A 17,074-nucleotide genomic window follows, 5' to 3' on the forward strand; every position below is an offset into this window, starting at 1 on the left:
TTTTTCTAGTGTAGGAGGAGTTGGAGTACTCGTGGCCCTTTGCGCCGGTGGAGACGGTGGTGAAGGAGGTGGTTGTGGGGACGGCGGTGAGGGAGGCCGCGGAGACGGGCGATCGGTCTGCACGGGAGCCGTTGTGTTTGCAGGAAGTTTGATGTCGACCTTGCGCCGTAGAACGACCCCGTGCAATGCATCTCCCAATGTCTTCTCTCCATCCCCTCCAACGAAGTCGAGCTCAAGATCCTCATTGTTTCCAACTATCTGCTCGACAGTGACGGAGGTGTAGCCAGGGGGTATCGGCCTTCCATGAATTGTAGTAGAAGGATTCAGGGGCAGGGCTGACCCGTATGCGACATGAATGGATATATTTCTTGCTCGCACATGAAGCTCGCACGGTGTCGGCATGGTGACATCATCCACTGGATACCTCTGGTCATCTACCGCCGTTGGCTCAATCTGGGGTGCTGTTCTGCTTGTACGTCGGGCACCGCCGTGGATGCACAGTTGCTGCGTCGCTGAGAGGCCGGGTTTATCACAACATCCGGGTGCGACCCAGCAGTGGCCCTTTGCCTCAGAGCTAGTTGCACTGTCTCATTAACCCTGGCGTCCATCTGAGATTCCAAGGACGCATACTTCCTGTTCATCTCTTCTTGTATGGCACGAAATTTCTCTTCCTGTTTGGCTTTGCTCTTTCGGTGAGTCTTGTAAGAGGAATCTCCGGCCCAAGCAACTTTCCATGGGACCACGCCGATGCCACGGGCTCGTCCAGAGTGTTCCGGATTCTTTAATGCCCTTGTCAGCTCATCATTCTCCCTTTGAGGCTGGAATGCTTTAACCCGGTACCAAACTCCTTACCTTTGATCGCCACGCATCAGTACCGGTTGCAAAAGCAGCTGGTACCTTTGGCCAGGACCTTTGGCATGTTTTCTAGTAGTGCGCGTTAGGTTTATCTAAAGTTAAACTTGTCTAACTTTGACCAAATCTATAGAAAAATAGCACAAGAACTTTACTAACCAGCATATGCATTGCCAACGTATATTTAATGGTGGATTCAATGGAATAAATTTGGTATTGCAAATATTATTATCTTTTTCTATAAATTTAGTTAAAGTTGACCTAATTTGATTATAACAAAGCTAAAGTATTAGCTAGTAGGAATTAATTTTCTTAGGTCACCAAATTGTCCATGTATTAATAAATACGGTGGTTGGTTACACCTGCACATGAGAGAGGGGAGAGAGGGGTGGCCACAAGCTCTTCTAGTTATTATATAAAGAGGCAGTAGCTGAAGGTCCAGACGCTCCAACATCCCTTATCCTCTCTCATACACACGACAGCAGCTAGCCATCATCCTCTCTCTAGTCTCAACTAGCAAGGAAGAACGAGAACCAAGAAGAGCAGGTCGACATGATGCACCGGTTCGTCGGCGAAGCTAGGTACTCATCGCATCCATTCTCCACTTTTTCCCGTAATTGTGCTATACGTACATAGCATGCAACTGACAGGCGGAATCTCTGTCGCTGTGGTCCGTTGATCTTTCCAGGAGAAGGGCGGCTCCGGTGATGGCCGGCGGCGAGCGGTGGCTGTCGGAGGCGGCGGCCGCCAAAGGAAGGTGAGAGGAAGTACCAGACTCAGTGACTCACTATACTAGTGCACCATGCATCCTCTTACATAAGGCATTACTACTAGATAGGAGTACCATTTAGTGCAGAAACTTTGGTGTTATTGGCTTAATGAGATCTCTCCAGGGTGTTAAGATTCCAGGACGGCATGCAGGTTTTAATGCAGCAACCGGCACTGTTGTGTCATGTGATTGATCTCAGCCTCTCAGTGAGACAGTGAGAGAGAGCCGGAGAGAGGAGAGAGAGAGAGTCTAGTCGTAGCCAGGGTTTTTTTTCCCAACCGGACACCCCAAACCGGAGCACTCCGGTTCCGGTAAACCGGACCGGTTTCACCGAAAACCGGTAGAAACCGGTCAAATCCCAGTGCAAATTCAAATCGTCCGGCGCATTTGGGAACCGGCCGGTTTGACCGGTTTACCGGCCGGTTTGACTGCTAACCCGTCGGTTTGACTGGTAACCGGCCAAATTCAAATGCCCGCAAAGTATACTAAATGAATGTTTGTATAACATGTTTTAGTCTAAATGAACCATCCAATCCTTTTTTGTACTACTTTTACATTGTATTTGTATACTTTTGTATGCACGTTTTTTTATGTTTAACTTCAAATCCCCGCAAACTATACTAAATGAACGAATTTTTGAGAAAATTTAACACCATTAGATTCGTCGCACCTTGAAATATTTTTTGGGACTTTTTTCATTTTTTTGAATTTAAATTTAAATTTTGAATTTGGGCCGGTTTGGTACCGGCCCAAACCGGAACCGGACCGGACCGGTTTGATCGGTAACCGGTCAAACCGGACCGGTTCCCACCGGTTAGGTAAACCCTGGTCATAGCACATGAGAGAGAGAGGGATGTGTGGGCCCGCGTGTACGTTTGCTCGTGAGTTGGAAGCAAGGAAAAAATTTCGAATGGTAAATCCGGTTTACCGGAAAATTTACCGTTACCGGTGGTGTCCGAGAAACGAATTTCGGTGTGATTTCGCATTTACCGGTTTTAAATTTGAAAAATTCAAAAAAAATTATATAAAATAGGATAAAAATCTGATAAAAAACTAAACATTTTTATGAGCATTTTGGACTAATATTTTTTTTTGAAATGTAACCTCATATGTTGTGTAAAAAAAAGAAACTGAGCTTTTAATGTTGACGCACTCACCTTATCCATTCGCACGCCCCGAGCAGCCGGTCATCCTCCCCATTTCTCCTCCTCCAGTCCTCCCACACCCGAGCTGCTCCCTCCTTGTCTCCCGGCGATTTCCGACCGGATCCCACCGGTTTCCGCGCTCGTGGAGGCGGTTTCCGACCGGCAGAAGCGGTTTCTGGGCGGGCGCGGGCGCCGGTGCCGCTGCCGGCCGTTCCCGCCATTTCCTTAGCAGAAATCGGGGTGTTTCGGCCGGATTTCGTCGCCGGTCGCGTGTAGCTTCCGCCTGCTCCGATTTTTGCGGTTTTCCGGACGTTCCGGCCGGTAAACCTCTGATTCTGACCGGTTTTTTCTCCCTCCCGACCGGATCCGGCTACTGTGGGTAAGGCTTTTTTTTGTTTGAATTTTTTTATGGTAGCAAGTAGTGTAATATAAGTATTAGTAGAAGTATACAATGTTTTTATGGATTAGAAAACGAGAATGTGCATGTATTTGCTATTCATGTTTTGTTATGTATGTGTATGAGTACAAATGTGAAAATTAATATGCATGTGTATGACAAATTGAGAATGTGCATGTATTTTTGGTTTGTGAATATGCATGTGTATGTGTATGAATGTTGCACCGTTGCAGGTAAATGGTTGACCCTGTTTGGGAGCATGGAGAAAAAAGGGGAGCGGGTTTCAAGTGCAAGTATTGTGGCACATCAAAGAGCGGTGGAGGGGCAACATGGTTCAAGGACCACTTGGCACATAGAGGTCATGATGTTATTGATTGCCCTTCGGTTCCCCCCGCGGTGAAGAACTTTTTCATTAGCGAGTTGGACAAGATAAAGGCGAAGAAGTATGAAAGACAACAAGATAGGCGTAGGAGAGATGCTGCAGCTCGAAGTACTCAATATGTTGACTTGGAAGGTGAGGAAGAAGAAGAAGAGCAGGATGATGAGTTGCAGCAAGCTTTGAGACATTCACGGGAAGAGTATGAGTTTAGGCAAAGGGCTGGTCCAAGGTATGAGAGGGGTGGTGGTTCTAGATCAGGCTAGGCACGAGATCCAGGTGGTGGCTCTAGACAAATTGGGAGGTTGTTTCCTAGGAGTCGGTCACATATCCCCGAGCGGGCAAGGGACTATAACCTTGCTACTGCTTCCGGACCGAGGCAGCAGAGGATTGATACGGGGCCTTGGACGTCTAAGGGGAGGACTGCGAGAGAGTTGCTGGGTAGGGCGTGGTCAAAGGCTTGCCACTCCGTTGGTATTCCTGGACGGAAGGTAGATGACCCTTACTTTAGGGCGGCCATCATAGAGACACAGAAACAAGGTAAATAATCATTTATTATTGCATGCCAATTTGTATTCTACATCTCGGATCATATGTGATTATTGCATGCAGGTACTGGGGTCACGATCCCAACTGGGAGGGACATTGATGGAAAATATCTTTCAGAGAACGTGGAGGAGATAAAGAAGGAGATCAACAAGTGGAAGCAAGAGTTCCCTGAGTATGGTGCCACTATCATATGTGATTCATGGACCGGTATTTCTCGCAATAGCGTAATTAACTTCTTGGTATATTGTAATGGAATGATGTACTTCTGGAAGTCTACTGATGTAACTGGAAAAATATAAGATCATCAGCTCATACTTAAGGTAACCATTTGTATTTTTCTAATGGATCATGAGTCATGACATTTGTAAGAATTTGTAGTTTTCTAATGGATTTCAACAACTTGCAGGAGATAACAATTGTTCTGAATGATATAGGGCCAGAAGATGTGATTCAGATAGTCACTGATAATGGCAGCAACTTTAAGAAGGCTTGCAAGCTGTTGGCAGAGGAGTACCCTCACATTGTGTGGCAGCCATGCCTTGCCCACACGATCAACCTCATTCTCAAAGATATTGGAAAGTGGGATGATCACAAGGCCATGATTCAGAGTGCCCAATATATTTGTCAATGGTTATACAATTCTAATAGTGTGCACTCCATGTTTAAGAGTGCCACTGGTGGGGAGCTAGTTAAATGGAATGCAACAAGATTTGGCACTAACTATATGTTTCTGGAGAGTTTTATGAAGAAGAAAGATCAATTTATGGTATGGATGATGTCAACCGAATATAGATCATCACGCCACTACAAGACTGAAGCAGGCAAGTATGCATTCGATTGCATGACCTCTGTTCAGTGGTGGGCAAACATGCAGTATGTTATTAATGATGTGGAGCCTCTCTATTCTTTTTTGCGATTTGCTGATCAAGACAAGACTCCAACTTTGGGTGAAGCTCTTATGGAGTACGGCAGCCTCAAGCGTTCATATCATAGCCGGTTCCATTCTGATATGGCAAGGTGTGACAGGATCATGGAAATTGTTGACAGAAGGTTGGCTAGTGTGTTCGAAGGTACGTATGCGCACACTGCTTGTGCCGTACACCCATATGCTTGTTATGCGTTTGGAATATCAGAAAATGTCTTTGGAGACCTTCGGAAAGGGCTGGAGAGACTTTTTGACATCGACAGAGTATCACGTGCACTACAAGAGTATGAGCTCTTTCGTCGAAAACTTGGAGAATTCTCATCTGACCTTGCTGCGAGGATGGCAAAAGATAGAGGCACTTCTCCAGCTAGTTGGTGGGCTATGTTTGGTTCAGAAACACCACATCTTCAGATAGCAGCTAAGCGACTACTCTCTCAATGCGCATCATCAAGTGGATGTGAAAGGAATTGGAGTTCCTTTGCCTTTATTCACACAAAACTTCGCAACAGGTTAAGCAGCATGAAGCTCCATAATTTGGTATATGTGCACTACAACCTTCGGCTTCGTATTCAGCGTGCAACAGCTACGGTTGAGGCAAATGAATTCGATCCTGCTACTAGCTTCATGGATCTCTCATTGTATCGGCAGACCAGGCCAATTGAAGAATGGATGCAGCATGGTAGATCAAATAGAGCACCAACCTTAGATGAAGATTCTGATTTTGCCGACCCTCCTGTGCCTGCTCAGATCTTGACTGACCTCGCACGTAGGGTGGGTGAGCCAGTAAATGTTGATGATTGGGCCAGAGAGAATATTGGTGACACCCACCTGGGGAAAAGAAAGACCAAAATTCATCCAAGTCGGTCTAAACGAAAAAAACAAAGAAAGGGTGACGTTGAGGAGGAAAGCATTGGCACTGACGATAGCACACCAGAGCCTAGTGATGATGGACATGGTGGTAGTGGTGGTGGTGATGATGATGGCAATGAGGGTGGTGATGACAATGACAATGATGATGGGGATGATCGTGGTGGTGCTTCTACTAGTGGTGCTGTTACTGGTGCTATGAGATTTACGGGAGAGACTGCCTTCACCCATGCCACACAAGATCAAGATCATGGAGCACCCAGCTCTCAACGTCACACAAGAAGCAATACTCGTCCATTAGGCCCGTACGACGGTGAGGATGATGGTAGCTCTACCTCTGTCAGTTCCACCTACAGCTATCCGTCGGCACCCTCCTTTCTGTGGCCACCACAACCACATCCGATGGCTGTCCCTCCGCGTCCTCTATATGGATATCCCCATATGTACTATCAAGGATACCTCCCATATGGAAATCCTCACATGTACTATCAGGAATATCCCCCGGAGCAAGATCCCTCCGAATGAGTACCTAAGTATGTAGGTAACACATCTTATTTTCTCACTTGCATTCATTTCTTTTACATCTTCTCATCCATTTTATTTTTTCCTTTTTATAGGATTCGACGTTACAATGGGAGTCATCAACAATTTTCGGTCGGTCGTAAGGTTTTCCTATGGGAAAACACCGAAATAAAAATTTTAGAGTATATTTTGTGTTAACTATTTGAGACTTGTATTATTTGAACCTATATTTTATTTGAACCTATAAATTGTGTTAACAAGTTGCACCTATATTTTATTGCATTTGGATTGTGGTTTGTATTGATAATTTGATATACATATGTTTTACGTCAATTCTATTAATATTTGCTTTGTAAGAAAATCATTATGCATATTGAACTATTATATATAACAATTAGATATAATTCTCTGAAAATATTACACTTCTCTTAACACAATTTGTTATTTTTTATCGTGGTCAACATTTTTCGGTACTTACTCAGAGAATACCACCGAAATTACAACGAAAACCGGTCGAAAAATACGAAATTCGGTGGTTTCAAATTTGAATTGGTTTACCGAATGGTAAACCGGCAGTTTTCGGTGTTTTACCGTTACCGGTAACGTCCCATAAATGGTTTACCGCCGGTAAGTTTTTCCTTGGTTGGAAGCACGGCAGCTTTCAAGAACAGCGAGCGCCCTGCTGCCGCCGGTAAGTCAGCCCTCCTTTTGCCAATGCCAAGAATCTTCCCGTTAACCACCCGCGAGGGTGTCCTGGATTTGTCGACCAACGGCCAACCCACCCATTGTTTAATCTGACACTGTCTGCACCCTGTCTTCTTAGACTGACTTCAACAAGAGATTGCATTTTGGAGAGGCAAAATCATATTTGCATCGCGTGCACAGTCGAGACAGACATGAGGCAAACGCGAACACCGCTCCTCCGTCGAGGGCCGCCGCGCGCCGCCGCTCTCCGCCACGCCGCTCCATTTCTCGTTCCCAATCTCTCTCTGGCGGCGGCCGGCGTGGCTACGCGAGGGCCACAAAGGCCGCGACGGCACCCACGCGCGAGCCTCCGGCAGCGGCGGTGGCCCTGCCCGGTGGCGGCGCCCACACACGGGCCTCCAGCGGCGGTGTTGGGCGGTGAGGCAAGCAGGGGCAGCTCTGCTCTCCCTGTGCTATGGCGGGCGGTTGGCTCTTCCTCTGCTTCGGGCATGGCGGCGGGCGGCTGCTCTCCCTCTGCTTCGGATGGACGCCGAGTTGGGCGAGAGGCGCGGCGGCGTCATGGGCGTTCGGCGGGGCGGCGGCCTCCCTCTCCGGCGTGCGGCCCGGCATCCCTCGCCTCGCCATTGCCGCCGCGAGCTCGAGCTCGCCGCGGAGCCCTCCCTTCCTCCCATCCCCAACCCCGACCGACCCCGCGTCAAGCTTCACCTCGAACCGGTGAAGCTCCCCGGCCACCCCACGCCACCCCTCCCTCGCCGGAACCCCGCCGCCACCGCCAACCGCCGCCGCCGGAGCAACTGCTCCACGGAGGACCCCTCTCCGGCCGCCCCTAGCCTCAACCGAAGCCACGGACGGGTCGTGCGAGTGGAGGGCCGCAGCAGGGGAGGGCCGCGCCGGCTCGTGCGAGGCGCCGCATGCCACCGCGGCCTGGCCACCGCGCACCTCCGCTGGCCTGGCCGACGCACCTCCGCTGGCCCCGCCGCGCGCCCCCGGCCGGCCGGATGCGTTTGAGGAGAGAGGCGATGCAATTTTGCTTCGCCTCTCTCCTCGAAGGCAGATTGCCTTCCGCTTGTTGGAACCGCTCAGGCGCGTGCACAGTAGTGTTTGGTGAGGCAAAAATGCAAATGCATCATCTGTTGAAGTCAGTCTTAGCTGCTCAAAACTTATTTTTCATGAATGAACAGGAGATGTGTGTATCTTTGTATTAGGAAGAAGAGAAAGATGCTCTAAACTCATTACACAAAGTATTTGAAATTCCATCCCAATTCACACACAAGAATAAAAATGCAACGTTTAGTTCGAAGAAAGAAAGCATCATTTTTCTGCCTGTATGTATTTTCTTTTACTTCTACACAGGATATTTTCACACATCAATGCTCACAGGATATCTTTGTCATTTGCCTTTAAGTTCTTAATTAACTAGTTTGTGCAAGTTTCAATGAACATTTTTCTAATCAACCCAACAAGGCTGTAATATTCAATTCGCAGTCAATTCTGACACCAAGCACTTAATTCTGCACAGGCTGGAGGGGAAGGTCGCACTGGTGACCGGGGGCGCGAGTGGGCTCGGGAAGGCAGCGGCCCACGAGTTCATCCAGGAGGGCGCGCGGGCCGTGATCCTCGTGGACATCAACTCCGAGCTGGGCCGCGAGACGGCGCGCGAGCTGGGCCCGAAGGCCCACTTCGTGCCCTGCGACGTCGCCATCGAGGACAGCGTCGCCGCGGCCGTGGACGCCGCCGTGGCGCGGCACGGCCGGCTGGACGTCATGCTCAACAGCGCCGGCGTCGTAGGCCCGCTGACCCCGGGCACGTCGCGGCTGGCCAGCCTGGACCTGGCGCAGTTCGACGCCGTCATGTCGGTGAACGTGCGCGGGACGCTGGCGGGGATCAAGCACGCCACGCGCGTCATGGCGCCGCCGGCCGCGGCCGCCGCCGGCGGCGGGTCCATCCTGTGCATGGCAAGCATCAGCGGCGTCCTCGGCGGGCTCGGCACGTACCCGTACTCGGTGTCCAAGTTCGCCATTGCGGGGATCGTCAAGGCCGCCGCCGCCGAGCTCTCGCGCCTCGGCGTCCGCGTCAACTGCATCTCGCCGTACGCGGTGCCGACGCCGATGGTGGTGGGCCAGTTCTCGGCGCTGCTCGGCGGGGCCGCCGACGAGGCGAAGGTGGCGGCCATCATCAGGGGCCTCGGGGAGCTGAGAGGCGCGACGTGCGAGGCGGTGGACATCGCCAGGGCCGCCGTGTACCTCGCCTCCGACGACGCCAAGTACGTCTCCGGGTACAACCTGGTGGTCGACGGCGGATTCACGAGCTACAAGAACATGAACCTGCCCTTCCCTACGAAGCCACAGGACTGAATTAATGGCCGCAGCTGATCCCTGTTGATGATGAACTTGAGCTTGAGGTGGGTGGCGTGTTTGCTGCTTTTCTGTTGGTGTTAATTTCCTTGTACAAAACTGCACCTAACCGTCAGGAAGAAGAAAGAGAATGTGTGAGTTGTTGTGATCGTGGTTTGGTTTAGGAGGGTTGTCAGTGACTTTTGAATCCATGAAAAGTTAGTGGATTCTCTAGGAAAAGGTTGTGGATTTCCAATTAATGATTTCTTAGTATGGAGGAGTTGCGACCTGTGAAGCCTCAAATGTACTAGATGTTCTATTTTCAATCAGAAAGACCATGGGACTTTTAGTACAACAACATGCGCCCAATGTTCAGAGTTTAGACTTTCACTCGCATTCGTTGCAGCTCAACACCATCAGATACTTTCCGGGGTTTCTAATCCAAATCTTAAGCGGACAATATTGGATCGCATTACGCCACTTATCCATGGTCCAAGCTAGCATTAAATTGTTCACATATGTTTGAAAAACATAGCAGCCATTTACATAATAATAATGTGATTAGTGCCTTTGATGGAGAGTACTTGACATCTTGGAAATTTCTGTGGATTTTTTAGATAATAGAAGAAGAAAATTTCTCGGTCCGTGCGTGACTATGAATACCTTAGAAGACTATTTTATAATTGAATATTTTCTAAAGTCCTTTTTTGTAGTTTTCTTTTTCAATCAAGGGTAAAAGGGTACATTCACAATTACCAAAAATAATGATTTGAGATGATAATAAGGGAGCATGATTATTCGCATTAGGGTTCTTCCTCACCGGCGACTTGGGGGCGACCTCCTGCGCCTCCCCCACATCCACCGAGCCGGTTCTTCCTCACCGACAATTTGGCGGCGACCTCCTGCGCCCCCACATCCACCGATCCCCCCGCGGCGACCTCCTGCGCCTCCTCCACTGGCGATTTGGTGGCGACCTCCTGCGCCCCCAAATCCACCGATCCCCCCGCGGCGACCTCCTGCGCCTCCTCCCCGGCACCGTGCTCCCTAGCTTGCCCGGCGAGGACCAGAAGGTCGTCACCACCCTCAGCGCTGGCTCATCAACCGACAAGATCCGGATCAACTCCACACATCGTGGCGATCAACTCGTGTGCCGCCATCCACAGCATCTACGTTCCGTTCCCCCGCCTCCACCTCGCCAACCTCGGCACCCGACCTGCTTGGCCCTGCTCCGTTGGCGAACCCGGCTCGAGCTGCAGTGGTCGTCCCCGAAGGCAGGAAGCGCCTTCTACTTCATCCTCCAATTTTGGTGAGTTTGCCGTCCCCTCGCATTGCTTTGTGTGGACCAGTATTCTTGCAACATGTTCGTGCCATCCCATGACCATGAATGAGTCGCTTGGAAGTTGAAATACCAAACCTGAATATTTATTTCGAACTGCTGAAAATCTGATAATTGATAAACTATAAACTTTCTGAAGATGTGCGTATATTGATTCTTGGTACATCATGTGCCAATATTAAGTTGTATAAAAAACAAGCCTTGAAGTAGTGATCATAGTACATTCGATGATGCTATGCATGTGGTGTGTGGAAACAGTGAAACAAGCCCAAAGCAGAGCAATACAGTTATGCATGTTACCTGTTTTTCAAACTTCTTTTCCTCTGAATTTGATTGAACTGGCAAATTTGTTTTAATGTACATGATGATTAGGAAAATTAAACCAGTAGACAACATCTGGAGCTCAGAAGTTGTAATTCTGCTAAATTACCATTGTAATTCATTATCATGATGTACATTCAGATTCGTTCATGTAGCTTTACTGTTTGCTTAGGACCAGGGAATCATAGGAAATAACTTCAGTTTTTTTATGCACTACCAATGTACTTATCTTCTTTCTGAGTATCTTATCTTGAACTTTTCAAACAGTTGCTTTCTGACAAGAGAGCAAGATTTCTGACAATGTCATGACAATTCAATAATTCATCTATTCAGAAATTAAAAAGTACTTGTTTTGTTCTGATAGCTTCAATAACTAACTCAAGCAACTCCTGTTTTTGGTAGTATAGGCTTGATGGTTCTGCTGACCAAATGTGGTTTGAATTGGCTTTTCAGTTTCTGAACGACCTTAAGAGTCAAGAGTATCTCTGCTGCGGATACAATGAGATGATAATTGGATGTATTCCTTTTGTTGATGTAGCTTTGAATACTCACCAGGTCCTTCTGTCTTTGTGATTTCTGTTGCAGGCATGGCAGAGTCGAGCTCGCAAGGTTCTAGGATAAGTGCAGGCAGTCATGGTGGCCGTGGCCTTCTGAGGTCGCGACCACCGGTGCCCTACAGAGAAGGCCCTCTATCTTATGAGCCTGCCGTGGTGTGTATGTGCAACAGAAAGGCACCACGGTGGATTTCATGGAGTGATGATAATCCAGGTCGGAGGTACTAAAGATCCAACCGAGCAAGGGTAAGAAATTTGCTTTTTTTGCTTTCCTGCATGTCCATTTGACTTGGCATATGATTTGTTTGATTTCTGATGTATAGACTGAAGGGGACTGTGGCTTCTATCTGTGGTTTGATCCTGAGCACACAACATTTATGAAGAATTTACTTTTCGATCTCCGTAATGCTGTTTGGGAGTTGAGAAGCAAAGCGGAGGATATTGCTGAGCTGAAGCAAATAAATGAAATGGTGTCTAGTGATAATAAAGAGAAGGTTTTTGTCCTAAAGGCACAAGAGAGGAACCTGGAGGAGAAGAATAAGCAACTGGAAGAGAAGAATAAGCAATTGGTACTCCTGGCTAACAAGATCAGTGAGGGGAATAGGTGTAGTTTATTCTATTGTGGCTTTGTAATGTTTCTTGTTGGCCTGTTCTTTGGCCTGATGTTAGGTGCCATGTGACGTATCCATGTTGGGGAAGAAGGTTTTGAATGTCCTGATAGAAATAAGTTAAATATTGATGTATACACGTGTTCATAACCTTATTGTGAGTAGGTGTAGTTTATCTAGTATGATCATAATATCATACTAGATTGGTCCATGGGTTCAATGGTTCTAGATTGATTTGGCTTGTGTTTTTTTAAAAAAAATTTGGCGACACATGGTAACAAAAACCTTCGTGTGGCTGTTGCTTGACATTTGACACCCAATATTCGCATACATGTACAACTTATTGTTAGGAACAGCGCGCACTTATTGTTGGATAATTGATGATAGACCTTGGTTTTAATCACCACACCAAACCAGTGCAGAAGGTTGGAGCCTTTTGTTGGCGCTCTCTGGCTATTTGTGGAGGTAATTAGCTGCATGAAGTTTGGACATGGTGAGCTTCCACTTTTCAACTTTGTTGTCAGATATAGCACTGACAACAATTGTTCCCGGTTTCTCTTGGCTGGTTGGGTGCTCCTGTACCAATTGTTCTTGTCTTTCATTATCTTGGTGCGCACAGTATTGCCTACTTCCATATTACATTTCAAATATCATATCTTCTAAATGTGATGAATAATTTACGTTCACTGGGATTTGGTTAGCTGCAACAGCTGGTTCAAATTGCTAGTGCAGTTGCTGTAATCTTCATAAACCTGGCCGAGCCACACCACCATCACCAGGCCACTGCTGCTCTGTCGGACACAATAGCACTCGTGAGGACAAAGCACAACAATCAGATGGTGCAGAAGCTGATGCTATCTGAGTCCGAATAGAAGGGTGCCATTCTTCACCTATAAATAAACTTTATAAAGACAGGCTCATACAATATATTTTTTAACTGCTTCCAACAATTATTTGTTCCATTGACCTCCCATGGTAATATAATTAAACAACTTTTGGTGGACAAGATGCAAAAGGGCCGGAGCAGGGTGCCTTTGCATTTTGTGCCCAAAAAGAAAAAGAGCAGGTAGAGGAAAAAGACATTGTTATAGGACAAGTACAAGTCTGCCCACATTATTCATAACTCCAATAACGTTGCCACAAGGAAATTAAATAAAACTAGCCATGTATTCTAAGGCTTCTAAATAATCGGTTCGTCGAATAAAGATTCTAGGAGTCCCCCGATGTCCTCAGCCACCTTGAGCACATTGTTTCGGAGGTTCTTGAGCTTCCTTTCCATGGAATCGACATGCTCTTTGATTTCTTCGAGCCTCAGGTCCATAATGAAAAGGCTTTGCTTTAGCTGTGCAAGATAAAGTGCATTCATGAATGAGGTTGGACTGTCCAGATAAAGTTCATTTATCCCATAAGAGTGAAATAAATGGTTATAAAACGTAAAAGCTAACACTGAGAAAAATATACATGCTAATGTCTACTAGGATGAGATGCGAACTCATGGACTGCAAAAGGAATTATCTGATTGAAAATCTTTAATGCAAAATTAGAACAGAAACAATACCTTATTTTCTAACACTTCATCGTCGGAACTCGAGCTCGATTGTCCACGTCGTCCTTCTTTGAATTGGAGAGGGCGCTGCTTCTTTGCAGCCAAGGAAGACACCTTCTTGACGCCCCCGACGATATTCTTTCCAGCCGATCGTTTTTCTGGCTTCATCTCTAGACGGTGACAAAGCTGAAAAGGTATGTACCAGGATACGAGACACGTTGGCGAATTTTCAAACACAAATCCAAAATGCAATGTGACGGTAATTGAGTATAGCATGAATCAGTACAAATTGACTAATTGAGTATAGCATGGAAAGTAAAGAACAAAAATGGCAGATATATGTTTGGCAGCTAATATGTTTTCAAAGGAAGCCTTCTGTGGTGGGTGCTTGCAATATTTATTAGCATTGTGCAACATCAAGCTTTTAGGTACCTTAATTTCTAAATTTTATTTCCAGAAAAAGTCATATTAACCTTTAATTGTTCATTTACCAGGTTAAGAAAATTGCAGACAGCATTGATGAGGCTGCAAAGGAACTACCTGATGCTAATTTGGTCAGATAAATGAATACGCATTTTTTTAATACAACTAAGTATGGTTGGGGTACTTCTAACAGAAATTTATGGTCATATTAGAGTCTGGAGGATCTATCGGCTAATCACTCAAAACCAGTCCTAACAAAGCCACATATGAAGGATTCTGCATCATGGAGACTCATCCAAAAAGTATGTTATGCGCCTATATGAAATTTCACCACATATCTAATTCTAGCATGACATTTGTGAAGCTACTGGATGAAGGGAACAATCATGGACCCACTTGAGGGAGCGATTCACATACACTCTTTGTAGCATGACATTTGTGAAGCCTTTGCCAAGTTCCTAACTCCAGTGTTCAGGTTTTTAGTTATAAATAGACAATCATTCAAAACCTATCCTAAAAGTACCAGTGAAGAACCGAAATACTTAAGGCATGTCAAGAATCAACATGCCATTATAAAAAAAACTGCAATCTATGCACCAAGAAAAAGTACCAAATTGCACAGACGGCGACACAGCAGCAAAAGGAAGACCATACAGAAACTACCTGCAGTAATATGAATGATTCTATACAAGTAGTTTCTCATTTGCCCATATTGACAAGCAGACAAGGTTATCCTGGACCACTACACCAATAGTTCCCAGACATTGTTTCAATTACTAATATCATAACACAGAAGCCATCCGAGTTAATACTTAAGATAAGAACAAGCTAGGCTACTGACAAATATGGAAGATGAATTAAGAGAAGCTATATCACAAATCTACCAGATGAACAAGCTGTAGTACTTAGTAGCAGAATTGAAGGTCTACCTGTAACCTAAATTATCAAAATATTTGACATAAATCTACCAGATGCCTAAATCAATGACTGGAAACAATTCCACACACTAGAGAGTTCACAACAACCAAAAGTCTTTCTCTCGCTACTAGCAACCAGATTGTCATTCTCATAGGGTTCATGACCTATTTATCTATAAAGCCAATGTAATCCATAGTAATCACTAATTTCAATGTCATAGTTTCAGGGAATATGAAATACTTTTTCAAACACCTTACTAATAACTTGATTGTACTCAAGACCCGGCATTCCCTCCTGCACCGGTAAAAAACTGACATTAGTATGCCACAACCAAATAGTTGCATCATCCTACAAGATTTCTTATGCATAACAGGTTATTTGTCTACAAGCAATCAACAGTACAGGAAAAAAGAACCAACCCCCAGGGATAATTTCTCTTAAAATATATCTTAAAACAGCAAAGCTATTTTGAATAGCTTTCATCTTTACAGCATCCCCAAATATAACCATGAATAGCATTCTTCAAGTGCCAATTCAAGCTTTTATTTGTCCCCAATTGTTAAGAGGCTATCACAATAAACGGATGTGCAAGTATTGAACATGAATGGGATCCATGCAAACAAATGATATAGCAAATAAAGGTAAGCAAGCAAGCATAACAATTCTGATTGTGTGCTAGAGGTCGTGCTCCCTCATGCAAGCTATTACAACACATATCTAGTATTCACATATCCATGCCAGTCATATCACCCTTTATTTAATAAGCAATCATAATATCAAGAAAAAAATTAACATGTTGTTAAGAAATAATAAATATTTCCAATGCCAGGACACCAGCAATGCAACTTCAGAGACCAGGTCTTGCAATAGGCTACCTGTTCAGTTGTCATCTTCAGACTGCTTCTAGCTCTATGCAATACATGGTGTGCAGTTACAATTAGTAATAAGTGATACTATCCAGGAAGACAATTTAGCTCGGCATTACTGAAAATTCTATGAAACATGCTAAGCCGAAGGCAATGAGCCGAAACAGCACACACATTACATTGAGTTCAGGATCCCTTTTCTGATCGGGTCAGTGAGCAATGAAACCAATTACCACACACACAAAAGAAACCAGAGGATGCAGATGCAATCATAAAAATATGACGGGTGGACTGTTAATCAGTGCGAAGGATTCAAATTTCAGACTAGTACATACGAATGAATCACATGGGCATGCCACAGACATCATCAGTTTTTCAGTTTCAGTGCGAATGATTCGGACTAGTGCAGATGAATGAAGCAAGGGACCATGGAACGACGTTGATTTACCGGTGCGGCGGGAGACATTGGAGGCGGCGCGGGCTTCACGACGGCGGAGGCACAAATGGTAAATGGGGAGAGGGCGAGGCCGCGACTCGGGCGAGAGCAGCGCAGCTGGATGCAGCGATGGCAGGCAGTGACGCGGGCGACTGCAGCGCAGTGGGAGGCAGCGACACGGACGATGGCGGCACGGCACGTCGGAGGCGGAGGTGGCGTCGGGGAGAGGGCAAGGGCGACGCGGCAGGGAACGCGGATGCGGCCGAGACCGACTGCGCTGCGGAAGGAGGCGGTGGGGGGGGATTTTGGGGGGTCAATTACTATTCTACCCTTCATCAATTAAAATCAATACAAAAGGGAGGCATTGGGAGGTATTGGAAGACATTGGAAAGTATTTCCAAGCATTGTAAAAGGGCTCCCTATAAATATGCCATCCCCCGGCCATTTGAAGCTTGCTGGAGACTAGGAACATCACACCCACACCCAAGAACATCTCTAAGCCATCCGAGATGTTAGTGTTCATATCATTAGTCCTTAGCACACTTTAAGAGTGTTGTGTAAAGGTTAGCTCTTTAGTGAGTGAGATTGCAAGGTGTTGTACCTTGTGAGCTGGTTCTAGAGTGAAC

The 17,074-nt window shown here is 46.3% G+C and overlaps 2 protein-coding genes and 1 long non-coding RNA gene across 3 annotated transcripts; 2 read left to right on the forward strand and 1 right to left on the reverse strand.

Moving 5' to 3' along the window:
* The first annotated feature begins 1,314 nt into the window (after window positions 1-1,314).
* Window positions 1,315-9,712, forward strand: LOC120684379 (sex determination protein tasselseed-2-like). Its single transcript, XM_039966245.1, has 3 exons — window positions 1,315-1,433; window positions 1,541-1,609; window positions 8,627-9,712. Exons 1-3 carry the CDS (start codon window positions 1,405-1,407, stop codon window positions 9,459-9,461), a joined length of 933 nt encoding a protein of 310 aa, XP_039822179.1. The 5' UTR covers window positions 1,315-1,404; the 3' UTR covers window positions 9,462-9,712.
* A 518-nt stretch (window positions 9,713-10,230) lies between these two features.
* Window positions 10,231-12,500, forward strand: LOC120684441. The gene is made up of 3 exons (XR_005679298.1): window positions 10,231-10,746; window positions 11,683-11,897; window positions 11,975-12,500. It is a non-coding gene; the product is annotated as an uncharacterized LOC120684441 (long non-coding RNA).
* Window positions 12,501-13,179: 679 nt separating this feature from the next.
* On the reverse strand, window positions 13,180-16,784 carry LOC120684988. The gene is made up of 4 exons (XM_039966840.1): window positions 16,461-16,784; window positions 15,399-15,440; window positions 13,818-13,991; window positions 13,180-13,601 (listed from the first exon to the last, which is right to left on the reverse strand). The coding sequence occupies exons 1-4, from the start codon at window positions 16,782-16,784 to the stop codon at window positions 13,440-13,442; spliced, it is 702 nt and encodes a 233-aa protein (XP_039822774.1). The 3' UTR covers window positions 13,180-13,439.
* Window positions 16,785-17,074: the final 290 nt, after the last annotated feature.

This window comes from Panicum virgatum, chromosome 8N, assembly GCF_016808335.1.
Source record: "Panicum virgatum strain AP13 chromosome 8N, P.virgatum_v5, whole genome shotgun sequence".
Lineage (NCBI taxonomy): Eukaryota > Viridiplantae > Streptophyta > Magnoliopsida > Poales > Poaceae > Panicum > Panicum virgatum.

What these genes read in the sequence shown, in the direction of transcription:
- LOC120684379 (XM_039966245.1), top strand. Translation starts at nt 1,405, where the DNA reads ATGATGCACCGGTTCGTCGGCGAAGCTAG. An exon ending in CGGTTCGTCGGCGAAGCTAG is followed by an intron (nt 1,434 to 1,540) that starts GTACTCATCGCA and finishes TGATCTTTCCAG; the next exon opens with GAGAAGGGCGGCTCCGGTGA. An exon ending in GCGGCGGCCGCCAAAGGAAG is followed by an intron (nt 1,610 to 8,626) that starts GTGAGAGGAAGT and finishes AATTCTGCACAG; the next exon opens with GCTGGAGGGGAAGGTCGCAC.
- LOC120684988 (XM_039966840.1), bottom strand. Translation starts at nt 16,784, where the DNA reads ATGAAGGGTAGAATAGTAATTGACCCCCCAAAATCCCCCCCCACCGCC. An exon ending in ACAATCAAGTTATTAGTAAG is followed by an intron (nt 13,992 to 15,398) that starts GTGTTTGAAAAA and finishes ATACCTTTTCAG; the next exon opens with CTTTGTCACCGTCTAGAGAT. An exon ending in ATGAAGTGTTAGAAAATAAG is followed by an intron (nt 13,602 to 13,817) that starts GTATTGTTTCTG and finishes TATCTTGCACAG; the next exon opens with CTAAAGCAAAGCCTTTTCAT.